At 29.2% G+C, this 13104-nt stretch overlaps 1 protein-coding gene across 2 annotated transcripts; it reads left to right on the top strand.

The window, feature by feature from the left end:
* Positions 1-489: 489 nt before the first annotated feature.
* Positions 490-12625, top strand: LOC130896499 (probable RNA helicase armi). Of its 2 annotated transcripts, XM_057804650.1 has the most exons (5): positions 490-2846; positions 4952-5149; positions 5363-5604; positions 5690-5938; positions 7238-7600. In XM_057804650.1, exons 1-5 carry the CDS (start codon positions 644-646, stop codon positions 7544-7546), a joined length of 3201 nt encoding a protein of 1066 aa, XP_057660633.1. In that variant the 5' UTR covers positions 490-643; the 3' UTR covers positions 7547-7600. The 2 variants fall into 2 exon arrangements, with proteins under 2 accessions (XP_057660633.1, XP_057660634.1); XM_057804651.1 differs by lacking the exons at positions 5363-5604; positions 5690-5938; positions 7238-7600 and adding an exon at positions 12202-12625 and having other exon boundaries at positions 517-2846.
* Positions 12626-13104: the final 479 nt, after the last annotated feature.

The following is a 13104-nucleotide window of genomic DNA, read 5'->3' as shown; positions in this document are numbered from 1 at the left end:
CTAGTGTTGCTCGTTCATTTTACTCTTTCAAAGGTGCTATGTGTTACACTTCTTTGACGAAGTTTCTCGAGTTAATCTAATTATAATCTGAATGTTAGGAAACTAACTCTGATCACGTTTATTCTTGTTCGGAAACTGATCGACTTAATCGTAAGGACATTTCGGAAACTATAACTTAGGCTAAGGTAGATCACCTAATGGGTTGTTTCATTTATCTATGGTTTTTTGAGCTTCAAATAATATTTATTCCCCTTAAATTGGTATTAGAATTTCGTGCAAAATCAGATCATGTTATAAATTTGAAATTTGAACGTAAATCGTTTCAGAAGAATGTTCTGGGCTAGGATCCGCAATCAACTGATCAGTGATTCATCTGATCACAGGATTACAGTATCCATAAAGCTCTGAAATCTCGTTCTGGGTTAGGATCCGCAATCAGTGATTGTTTTGACCCATAAACATAGTTTCCAAAAAGTCTCTTGCGCGATCGTATTCGCCTATCTTCGACCAATTTCGCGAGTAGTGTATTGGAAGCTTTAGACAGTAATACCAATCTCGGTGCCATAACCAATTTATTTTGAATTTTTGCTTTCAGTAAAAAATACGAGAGTAGTGTTTGTTTACTAAGAAAATTTCCTTTTTAATGGGTAACTATATCTCAGTATTATTCGGTTATAATCAATACGAACAAGAATTGAGTTTGGAAAATGCTTGTGAAATTTTACATCATGTAGATACAAATAAAATAGAAAAAGAATTATCTCTCAATATTCCAAAAAACTTTGTTTCTAGTAAAGTAGGAACAATTACCGATATAGAGGATGATCAATTTATAATAGATGATACTTACAAATTCACAAAAACAAAGACGAACTTTTTTATAGGAACAAAAGTGAAATTTAACTTGTTTTCTTCGGATAACGTGTTTCATGTTTCCAATGTAGAAACAATTGATGAATGGGATCTAATAGAAGCTGAATCGGATTCGGTATGGACTAATAGAATCATTGTTTGTCAAGTTTTAGTACGTGAAGGTAGGAAATTAAATCTTACGAACAATATTACTCTAAATTTAGATACCACACCATTAGAATTCTCACCAATACCAGGCGATTGGTTAGAATTGGACGTAAAATGTATAGTAAATGAAAAAGTTCTTGATTTATCCGGAAATATAATAGAAATAAATAAAGTATCTCCGCTTCGATTTTTAATTGAAATTGGAAAAATAACGTGTTGGAGGGGATCTCAAGGAACAGGAACTGTTAATAATAGGATATATTTCGATAAATCATCCCTTTGTTCGGGTTATGAACCTATTGTAGGGGATAAAGTAGCCGTTAAAGTTATAGAAAGTGAACAACAAGGATGCCATTGGAGAGCAACTAAAATTTTACCGGAACGTTTAACTAATAATCATGAATTGTATGAACCGTTTAAGTATATACCTAATTGTAAAGATTCTTATCCAGGTTTAAGAGTATCGGATGTTGATATATGTTTTGAAAAATTGTGGGAAAGAAAAATTTTTGAAATTAACATTTTGAATAGTACTAATAATACTTTAATGTTAATTTCCGTTGATTTTATTGATAAAACAGGACAGTGTAGAATCTTAAACGGTAAGAAAAATATCGAAATATTACCTGAGAGTCAGTATAATATAATTTGTGAATGCAATGCTAAAAATGTAGGAGACGTTAAAGAATACTACACACTAGATTTTGGTAATTTTACGCTAATTAAATATTGTAACATAACAGTATCAATAGATCACAGTAATAAAAAGATTCTATACGAATATAACGTGTTAAAACCACATGAAGAATCGCAAAATGAAATAATAAAAGGGGCTGTGAAATATATCAATCGTTTCAAAGTTTCTATCCCTGCTTATTCGATACCTAAAAAATTATTAAATACTCCTTTAAACGAGATAACCGAATGCAAACCTTGCCTAGTTCGAGAACTTTCATATGTAAGATACGCAGATAAGTTCCATACTCTATTATATTTAGAAGAAATTTTCAATTTAATGCAAATAAGAAGATACGATATGAATAGGGCGAATTTTATGAAAAACTGCGAATATTTAATGTTAGAAATTGATAATTTATCAGAACGACGACCATCTCTTATTATAGGAGATAAAATAATAGCGAACGATACAATTAGTAGAAATAATATGGATTACGAAGGTTATATACATAAAATAGGAAGCAAACATATTTATTTAAAATTCAATCAAATGTTTCACGATAGTTACAAAGGAGAAGATTATTCTATTAAGGTGGTACCATCGAGAAGTGCTTACCGTAAATGGCATCACGCAGTCGATTTAGCCGTACATAATCTCGGAAAGGAAATACTATTTCCTAATAAAATAGTCGAAAAAGAAAAACAAGTCGATTTTTTTTATAGTAAATCCGAATGTAAACGAGAAAAACCCGTATTAGAATGGTACAATAAAGATTTAAATACGTATCAGAAAAATGCTGTTGTTAATATTTTATGGGGCAAAGCTAGACCTCTACCTTATATTATATACGGCCCTCCGGGTACTGGGAAAACAGTCACAGTAATAGAAACTATTTTACAAATTTTGAGGTTAATTCCGTCATCTAGGATACTCGTTGCCGCGCCGTCTAATAGCGCCGCCGATTATTTAGCCTTGAAATTAATAGATTCAGGTGTATTGAAACCAGGAGATTTAGTTAGAGTTATTTCGTATAATTACGCTATAAACAACAATATTCCGTTTAAATTAATACCTTATTGTGCTACTTCTTCATTAGCGAAAGAAGATACTACGTTAAATAGTTATGAATCAAACGGAATTCGTTTTGGTAAGTTTTTAAATCTTTTATAAAATACATTAAGGTTAAGGGTTGAAAAACGGGAAAATCTTGAATTGGTGTGTAGGTGGAGAACCATATTTTCCATTCGTCGTTTATTTTTCAAGTTGAAACTAGTATATATACATTACAACGATTCAATAGATCATTTTAGAACACGTAATTTTGGCAAGTCGGCCATTTTGTTTGAATAAAAAATAGAAAAATCATTTCCGTTTATTAACGTGTGTAATTGTGACGTTTTCTGAGTATCTAACCAATAAAAACAGTTATCCAAGTCATGTGACCACACATGCGTAGCAGCCATATATGTAATACTCCTATATGGACAGTTGGTATGGGAAAATCGTCCCTAGGTTACGGTGCATTTTCTCTCTCGTTCAAGATAATTTATCTATACTGCGCATGCTTCAGAATTAAGAGATGGAACCTCGGAGTATAGTGAATAGTTCTCATCAATATTTACGAATGTATTCGAATGTGCTAATGTGCCAAATCGGGAAAACAAATTCGATTTAACCCTAGTTAAAATTAACGTAACTCGGGTGGAACTTGAATTAAATGGATGGTATAGTGAATGATTTTTCGAAGTTTTATCAGTTTAATCCCTCATTATCACATTAATAAGTGACATAGTTGATTTATTACAGTTTTTTTTTAATTTGCTTATTTTCATTACATTCTTTATTCTACTTATACGATATCAAATGTCAAAATCTCTTCGCGAAAATTACGAAGTGGGCGACATCTTTCAATTTTCTTTCAAACTTCAATAGAGGTGAACAACAACGCCAAAATACGAACTAACTTTGTTGTTTTATAAACAATATAAAGTGTTATTTGAAATTTTAGTCTAAGTAATAAAATAATACATATGTTTAAGATGTTTTTCTGAGATAAAAACAACCACAAATGTTCTGTTGTTAAAATCCTCCTCTACCGGCCAATTAAATTCTTTTGCACTTCTTTTACATTTTCGTGTAGATATTAAAGTATCATTCTCGCGTACTTACATAAACAAATGCATTTCCAATATTTACCTACATAATTCAGATGGCTGTATCTGTAGACACAAACTTTTAATAGTTTTTGAATTTGTTTCTTCTAGACCACATAATACTATATGTCCCGTTTTAAAAACCCCTTCACATTTCTTTAGTGGTCCGCTTCTGACTCCAATATACCCCATTATGGTAAAAAAGGTTACTTTAAATTTCGTCATTTTAATACCGATTCTTAAACAAAACTTTTTGTTCTAACCACACAAACACGTTTATGAAATAACAGAAATTACAAAAATAGAGAAAATCTTACAAAAATCACTGAAAACACATAACAAAAACTAAACAGCATCAAATACCCTTACAAATTGTAATGTTTACCGCTATAGAAGCCAAATTCAGCGCCAACTAGTGACACGTGATTTTTGTCGATACATAGCCTCTACTCCTATTCTTTTTTTGTTCTTTTGAAGATCAATCACATGATTTGAAGGAATCAGTAAATTTTTATCGAAAAATCGATGGATCTAGGCGTGTTCGGATTAGTCGCCTGAAATCACGTGATTCAATATGGTGTTTATTGTAAAATAGTTTCGGTGTGTGTATTAAAATTGTGGACGGTTTTGTGTTATGTTATGAAGTATTTTCGAATTAATTAGACTAAAATGCAAAAAAATCGGAATGTGCGTGAATCGTATAATTAAAATATATCGTTTTATTTACATTTCTTAGCTGAAGCTATTGTTTACAATTTTCATTAACTTCAACTTCTCACTTCTTAGACCTTTTCATGTTTTTTGTGATAAATTATTTTGATGTTAAGTCTCTTTTGATAGAAAATTTAAAAAAACTGTTAAAAATTGACGTTATCAACATATATTTTCAATTATTAACTTATATACTGCGAAATTTGACAATCAACTTAATGTTTTTTGTTTTCTATTGTAAATTTCCGAAATATTTATTCCTAATACCCAATTTGGCAACTAGAATAAGAAAATGATATCATTCATTAATATTTTTCTTAAAAATCCCCAAATTAAACTATAAATAGTGTGAAATATTCAATAAATTAGGGACATCAAAATGTTTTAGAATGTGACCAAGCATCTCTTGGTAGACACAGGGTAACTGTTTGTACGTGTAGTGCATGTGGACAGTTTTTTCATATGAAATTTCCACGGGGACACTTTTCGCATATTGTTATAGACGAAGCTGCACAAACTAGTGAACCAGACATAATGATTCCTATGTCATTCTTAGATAAAAGTAATGGCCAGGTTATTTTAGCGGGTAAGTATTATCATTTTACTTTTTACTAATATCTGTACCTCTTTTAGAGTCAATTCACACGTTTTTATACTATGAAACGTATTTGAATTGAATATTTACAATTATTAGATCATTTATTCCAAAAATTAATAAAATTATACTAATTTTAATTGTGTGTACATGTGTTTATATTGGGGTCAAAGGTAATGAAGATAATTTTGGCAACATTTTTAGGTGACCCCAAGCAGTTAGAGCCAGTAGTTCTTTGTAAAGAATCTCGTTTGTATGGTTTATGTGTATCGTATATAGTTAGGTTAATTAACAAATTTCCTTATGCACGAGATCTTAACGGTTTTCCAGAAACGTTCGGATTTGATCCGAGACTTGTTACGAAATTATTGTACAACTACAGATCCCTTCCGGAGATCCTAAACATGTACAATGAGCTATTCTATTACAAGGAACTTGTTCCAATGGTAATTTTTTTACAAAAATTCATTATCTTTTATTTATATATTTTCAACTTTACGCATATTATCGAATATTTTCCGTCTATCTTAGATTGATGATAAAAATAGCTACGAAGCGAAATTATTACAATCAATACAAGAAATTTTACCTAAAAATAGTAAAAACACGATTCCTCAAATTGTTTTTCATGGTGTAAACGGTGAGAATTACCAATCTGAAGATTCGCCATCGTGGTTTAATCCTCACGAAGCAGTTCAAGTGTTTTATTATATCAACGAATTATACCGTCTTGGTATTAAATCGAGCAGTATAGGAATTATTACCCCGTATATCAAACAGGTATTGGAATACATCAAAATATTTATTATCTCAATTTTTTTATCTTATATACTTTTTTTATTCAATTGAGATCGAACTTGGCATTTTTATATACTTTATTCCGTTCCAAACAGTTCTGTTTTTTAGATTAAAGTATTTCTAGACGGTTTTTTACTGTTTAATTAAAATATTTCTAAACACTATTATACAGCTTATCCCAACTTGGAATTTTATATTCTAATTAAAGTAATTCTAAATACCTTGTTACAGTTTACCAAATTCCAGACACATTTTTATTTATTTAAAAATTTCCTGGACATTTTTTTACACTTTAATACATCCCAGATACTTTTTTATTCTCTATTTTGTCTCAAGCATCATTTTTATTTATATTTTAAGTTTCCTAGACACTTTATTACACGTTGCTACATCTCAGACTTTTTTTATTCAATTAGAATCTTCTCAGATACTTTTTTACACTTTATTCCATTGTAGACACTTTTTTTTATTTATTTAACACCTTCCTAGTCACTCTTTTATATTTTATTCCATCGCAAACACGTCTTTTTTTAATTAAAGTTTTCCCAGACACATATTTACACTTTACTGCATTCCAAATACATTTTTATTAAATTATAATTGTTCCAGACACTTTTCAACACTTTACTACATCCCAGACACTTTTTTTATGTTAATTGAAAATCTTTTAGGCTCCCTTTCACACTTTAATTCATTCTAGACACTTTTTTATTTATTTAACACCTTCACAAGCCCTATTTTACACTTTTTTTCATCCCAAACACTTTTTTGATTTAATCAAAAGCTTCCTAGACACTTTTTACTGCTCCAGACACTATTTGATTCAATCAAACCCTTCCTACTCACCATTTTACACTTTATTCCATACCAGGCACCAATTTTATCTAATTTTATGCCTTCTAGATACTTTTTAACACTTTTACTCCGTTCCATTCATTTTTTTATTTGATTAAAATCTTCCTAGACAATTTTTTACACTTTATTAAATCCCAGACCCTTTTTTTTATTGAACTAAAAATTTTCTTTTTGATTCACATTCATTTTGGAATTAATTGTGTATTTTCCAAATCTTTTTCGCCATTCTGTTTAGTTTAGATTAATACCAAAAAAATCGTCTAGAAGTATTTTAATATTGATAATTTGAAAAAATCATGATAATTCTCATTTACATTAAATATTTTCCCGAAATTTTCATCGAAATTGAATACAATTCATGATCTCTTTCCGAATTACCCAAAAACGGGCATAAAATTGCATTTTATGAAAGTTTTCTTCAATTAGGTGAAAGAAATTCGAAATCTATTGACGGAAGCAGAATTCGAACTGCCCAAAATTGCTACCATCGAAGAAATACAAGGGCAAGAATTCGACATTGTTATTATATCAATTGTACGTTCATCAGAAAATGTTCACGATATAGGATTCATCACACCCCAAAGATTGAACGTAGCCATATCAAGAGCTAAATGTCTCCTTATTATTATCGGTAAACCCAATATTTTGAAAAATAATCCATATTGGAGTTTTATCGTGAACCACTGCTTTGCTAACGAATGTTATAGAGGCTGTGATTTTTATAATAAGCGATAAAACATTGTATATTTACTATTAAGCGAAAAAATAAAAAAAATTTTTATAAAATTATCTGCTAATTTCATATCAATAATATTCCCATATTTGTAATTAACTTTTTCTGTTATCTATGTTTTTCATAATAATAAGAAAATCTTTAAAATCGTTCTGAAACACCCTGTATAAATGTATATTACTGAAGGGGTACCAGATTTACCATGAATTTATGAATACACCGAATTAGCAAAATAATTCTATCAATAAAACTATTTTGTATAAAATTATGGAAAAGTTTTATATTCAAAATATTTGTGATTCACCAAAAAAAAATTTCGATCCGGTCCTATACTAAAAATATTTATGGTAGTATTACACCTATTTTACCTAATAATCCACTAGGAGTACACTTTTTTTATAGTAGGAAAATACTTCTATGACAAATTTTTATCGTTATGTACACTTGGAATTATTCTATGATCCAAATTTCCTTGACGCATAACAACTTTCACATTATGAGGTTATGTTTTTGACGTTACTTCCAATAAGTTTCAACGTAATGTTTTCTTTTGTATTTACAAAGAATTTGATGACTTTTTAATAATTGATTTTATACGTTAAAACAATCGTTTTTATAACAAAAATAAGGATATTTTTGAGAAATTATTAAAGAGCAGTTTGAAAACATAAAAAACAAACCAAAAAGCAATCAATCTAATCTTGAAGGAAGTTAGGAACATTAGATAAGTAGATAGAGAAAAATAACAATAACATATATATAATACTTTCCTTAAATTTGTCTTATTCTATATATTTTTATTAACTTTCCAATTAATATCCACGTCTTTACAGACAGTACCTACCTCTCTCATAAATACAATATTTATAGTTGCTTAAACCCATTAATTTCATCCTCATATTTTAACACCCAAATTTATTAAACGTATATTATTTCATGTTTTCTACAGATAACTATATAAAAACAAATTAATTTAGCACATAATCAAATCACGGACGTAACCTAAACTTGCAACTTTTCAACATAGATTGGACACTAGCGCTACACCTATGTTAGATTATATGACACTTAATTCACAGCAAGGTTAAAAAGAATAGGGTTGTCCGATCTACGCGTGACGTCATCTGTTCAAACCCGACTGGGAACATAGAAATAGTTCGGTCTTTTTCGATTTCTTTAGCAGTTTTTAACGATGAATATAATACGACAAATATTTATAATCAGAAAGAAAATATAATCTAAAATAACATATAGTATACAAGGCGTTCTATTCCAAATTTAATAACCTAATGTGTTCATAATCATTTGAGAATATGTCGTTTCATTATAATTTATTCATTCATCAAAAAACGGATACAAACAAGAGTTAACCACAAATGGCACAACATAAACATTCTTATGATCGTTTTTAATAAGTTACACCACAGTGAGTCAACCTACCCTCTATCAACCTTGGATTCTCAGTACTTATAATTTTGTAGTAGGCAACTAACAATACATTTTAGGCAACCAATTATACTTTTGCATCAGGTATATTCGAATAAGGTTATAGTCTCTTGAAATGTTATTTAAAACCATCATATTTTCCCATTTCCAAAATCAATTTGATAATTTTTTGGTTTGAATTATGTTCCCTATTCAGTTTATATAGACAAATGTTTACTACGATACTGAGTATTTCATAAAAACAAACATCTGGATTCATACTTTAAATCTAGTAATTACGTAAAATCGGTTTCGAAATAAAAACTAGAATACCCCAAATCTGATAGGATCGAATAAAATATTAATAAAAAAAATTCAATCAGATGAATTAATTAAATAGGCGAATATATAAAGTTATTCGAAATATTTGTATCTTCATTATGTTTTCGCTGTTTCGTCATCATAGATTTGTTAGAGATACGTAGAAAGTACGAAATATTTATATAATCTCGTATCTACAAGGTAGAATGATTATTAAATAAGAGGGAATCTTTATTTATTTGATTTGTAGCCCCATAACTATCACAAATGCTATGATATGATAAAAGCATTTTTTTAAAAGTATACAATGTGTCTGTATAGTGTCACTTTTCAACAGTGTTGCCATATTCAACCATTTTTAAGGGAAATAAAAGATTTTGTACCAAATCACTTTCGAAGTATTGAGAGTTTTTAAAATCAATCTTTTGTTTGTTTTTTTTTTATAAAAAAATCCGTTTCTTGATTAGAAGTTTTTTGTTTAAATAGTTTATTGCTTTGGTGACCCGTTCTACTCCTTGTTTTGAAAAATTATTGTCATTCAGTTGAGGTTAGATTGTTCAATACTTTTGGAAACGTTAATTTACTTTTGAAAGGTTATAAATAAAGAAAATTAATTAAATATAAGGTGATAAAAAAAAAACAAAATACCATACAATTGAACCAGAATACGTGAAATATAAAAGTAAATCTAAAAATTGTAAATAAATTCATGGTTTTTAATACCTTTATAAAAATAATAAGTGTATCGATTAAATACAGAAAGCAATTACGAGGTCAACAGAAAATCATAATTATTATTTATTTACTCATAAATTATTATAAAATATGTGATTTATGTCTTTATATTATGAAATATATATTTAGAACAAATAATAACTAACTGGAAATGAATAAACTCTTCCTACAGTGACGGTTTTTATCAACAATTGAACCACAATTTATTTTTCGTATGTAAGTACATTCTAACATAACCTTGTACATCTTTCATTTGTGCACCCTAAAAAAACATTTAGATATGCTTTCTTTAATGAATTTCAAGTACAAATCTTGTTTACACAATTGGGTTAATTCAAAATCTTAATTTAAATACACTATCGTTTCGCCTTTAGTGGGGATTAATGAGATTGGTATAAAAAGTATGTTGTATATTTGAAACGGTACCATTAGATCTATATTATTTAGGAAAAGATGAAACTACTTGTGGTAAGTTGATTATATTTTTTGTTTTATTTTCATTTCGATCTGTTTATTATATAATTTCACGAATATCACACTATCTATAAAGATATATTATCTTTTGATACTATAAAAAGAAATCTAGATAAAAAAAAGTTAATAAAACACATGTTTTCAAAATTAAATTGTCCATTCCTTGATTTTTTACGTGTCATTTGATATCTGACAAGTTAGTTAAATAGTTAAAGACTAAATACTTTTGTGAACATATATCTTAACCTTACTTAAATCGTACTGGTTTCTATGAAACTACATTTACGAGACAGAACTGAAAAGTTCGAAAAATATAAAGAAATTCATTAAATTTATATTCTCTTATTTTTGCTTTTCAATGTTTTCATTTAAACTTTTAAATTTGATAAACTACTTTTGGTGGTATACATCGCACACTACTTTCCTTTGTTGCCACGTTTAACTCTACTCTTGAGAAAATTGGAAATAAATATTTCAAACGACATTTTCCTGATAAACCTTTCGATATATTTATATAGTTAATAATTCATCAGTTAAAATTCTATTGGTTAAAAAATAACAGAATAAATACTTGTATAAATAGATTTAATATTGTAATTAAATAAAAAAGAACGTACTGATTAATCACTACTAGTTAGGCAACTTTCATAACTAACTATAACGAATGGTAGTAGGGTGACTTATCGAACATAAAGGAGTATTCTGTGTTAAACACCTTTATACTTTTATGACGTGTAAATCGAAACGCACAACGTTGTCAACTTTAATCGTTTTTATTGAATTGTTTTGGGAGGTTTGAAATATTTATTTGAATACATATTGTGATCAAATCAAAAATATCATATTCCTACTGATTTATCACTACCAGTTAGGCAACTTTCATAAACAATTATAAGCTAACGGTAGTCGAGTGTCTTCTCTATCGTAACAGAGTATTCTGTGTTAAAAACTTTCATCTCGTGTAAATCAAGACGCACAACGTTGTCAAGTTTAATCTATTGTATTGAATTATCTTTGGAAGTTTGAATTATTTATTTGGTTATTTTTTAAAGAATCTGAATACATTTTGATTCATTATTTAAAAGGAACTTTAGAAACGAATAAAAGTTTTGTATGTAACATATTATTGTAATAAATCAGTGCATTTTTAAGCGTTTGAAAGAATAGTAGGTTTTACAGAATCGGCATTTATTGAGATCTTAAGACATTTTCTTGATGTATGAAAATTGTAAAACATCGACAAGATTAGAATTTGAAATTATTTAATCATTTTTGAACTTTTACTAATTAAATATTCACTAATAAATGAAAAAGAACTTGCATATAAATTAGAAGAATTATGTATTTAGTAAAATAATATTAAATTTAGCAACGTTGTCGCCTAAAGCTACGCACACAGGCGTTCCTAATAATTATAAGGTTTCTTCGAAATTTATTAACGACTTCACTTTTCCAACAATGACTTATTAAAAAGGTATAAAATAACAGGAAAGTTAGTTTATTATTTCCCTATTCGCTCGATCGTAAAATTTTTTAAAAATATTTATTATATATACTATAAACAACTAATTGAAATAACAGATTTTCGTTTTACATAACCTCAAAAGTACCGGATAATGATGTTTATGAAAATATGACGTCAAATATCTACACAGAATAATAAATGTTGTATATTATATCGTAGAATTATTTATATTTGCAGTTAATAAGCAGTTTAATAGTTGCGTCAACTGCTCGACCGGAGCCCCCTCGAGGTTACAATTACCCATCACCAAAATTCCAATCGGTTCAACATTCTTTTACATCTGGTCAAATTCAAACACCCACTTACCAATTTCCGACTGGCACTTTCGGAAACGGCGATCTAGGAAATGAAATTTTCTCCAACTTCGATTCCGGATCTTACGATGATTATTCTTCTGGACCTGCAGTGATCCAATCCGGACCGGCTACCGTGCATAAGCATGTCTACGTTCATGTCGCACCGGAGGAACCCGAGGAAGTTCGTCCCCGGAATCCGGTTGTAGTTAGTGCTCCTCAAAAGCATTATAAGATCATCTTCATCAAGGCTCCTTCTCCGCCGAAACCAGCGCTACCAGTTATACCGGTCCAACCACAAAACGAAGAGAAAACCCTCGTTTACGTACTCGTTAAGAAACCCGAAGAGGCGCCGGAAATTAACATACCGGCCCCCACACCTACCCAACCTTCTAAACCGGAAGTTTACTTCATTAAATACGGAACCAAAAAGGAGGAAACTGCTCAAGTCGAAGAAAATATTTCGAACGGGAATATTTTAGGCGAAGAAACTGGTATTCTTAATAACGGACAGTCGGAAATTTCAAGATATGGCCCTCCAGGACATAAATAAAACTATAAATTTGTATTGGATGCATACATGGACCCTTGAGATGTGATATTATTTATATTTTTTTATATTTTTGTATTAGTTTCAGTTACGGTGACAAATATACGATTTTTCAAAAAAAATAGCGTTGCTTCTTTTAATATTTATAAAATTCCATCTAAGCCAGTACGGCTCTGTTTTATTCCTCGATGGAACATACCTAAAAATCTACTGAAAACTCATTGTTTTTGTCGAAGG

The sequence above is a fragment of the Diorhabda carinulata genome, chromosome 7 (genome assembly GCF_026250575.1).
Source record: "Diorhabda carinulata isolate Delta chromosome 7, icDioCari1.1, whole genome shotgun sequence".
NCBI classification, from domain to species: Eukaryota; Metazoa; Arthropoda; class Insecta; order Coleoptera; family Chrysomelidae; genus Diorhabda; species Diorhabda carinulata.
This window is presented reverse-complemented; position numbering and strand designations above follow the sequence as displayed.

Coding starts and splice junctions, on each gene's coding strand:
- LOC130896499 (XM_057804650.1), top strand. CDS start 644: ATGGGTAACTATATCTCAGTATTATTCGGTTATAATCAATACGAACAA. Junction 2,847..4,951: donor ATCAAACGGAATTCGTTTTG/GTAAGTTTTTAA, acceptor AAAATGTTTTAG/AATGTGACCAAGCATCTCTT. Junction 5,605..5,689: donor ACAAGGAACTTGTTCCAATG/GTAATTTTTTTA, acceptor CGTCTATCTTAG/ATTGATGATAAAAATAGCTA.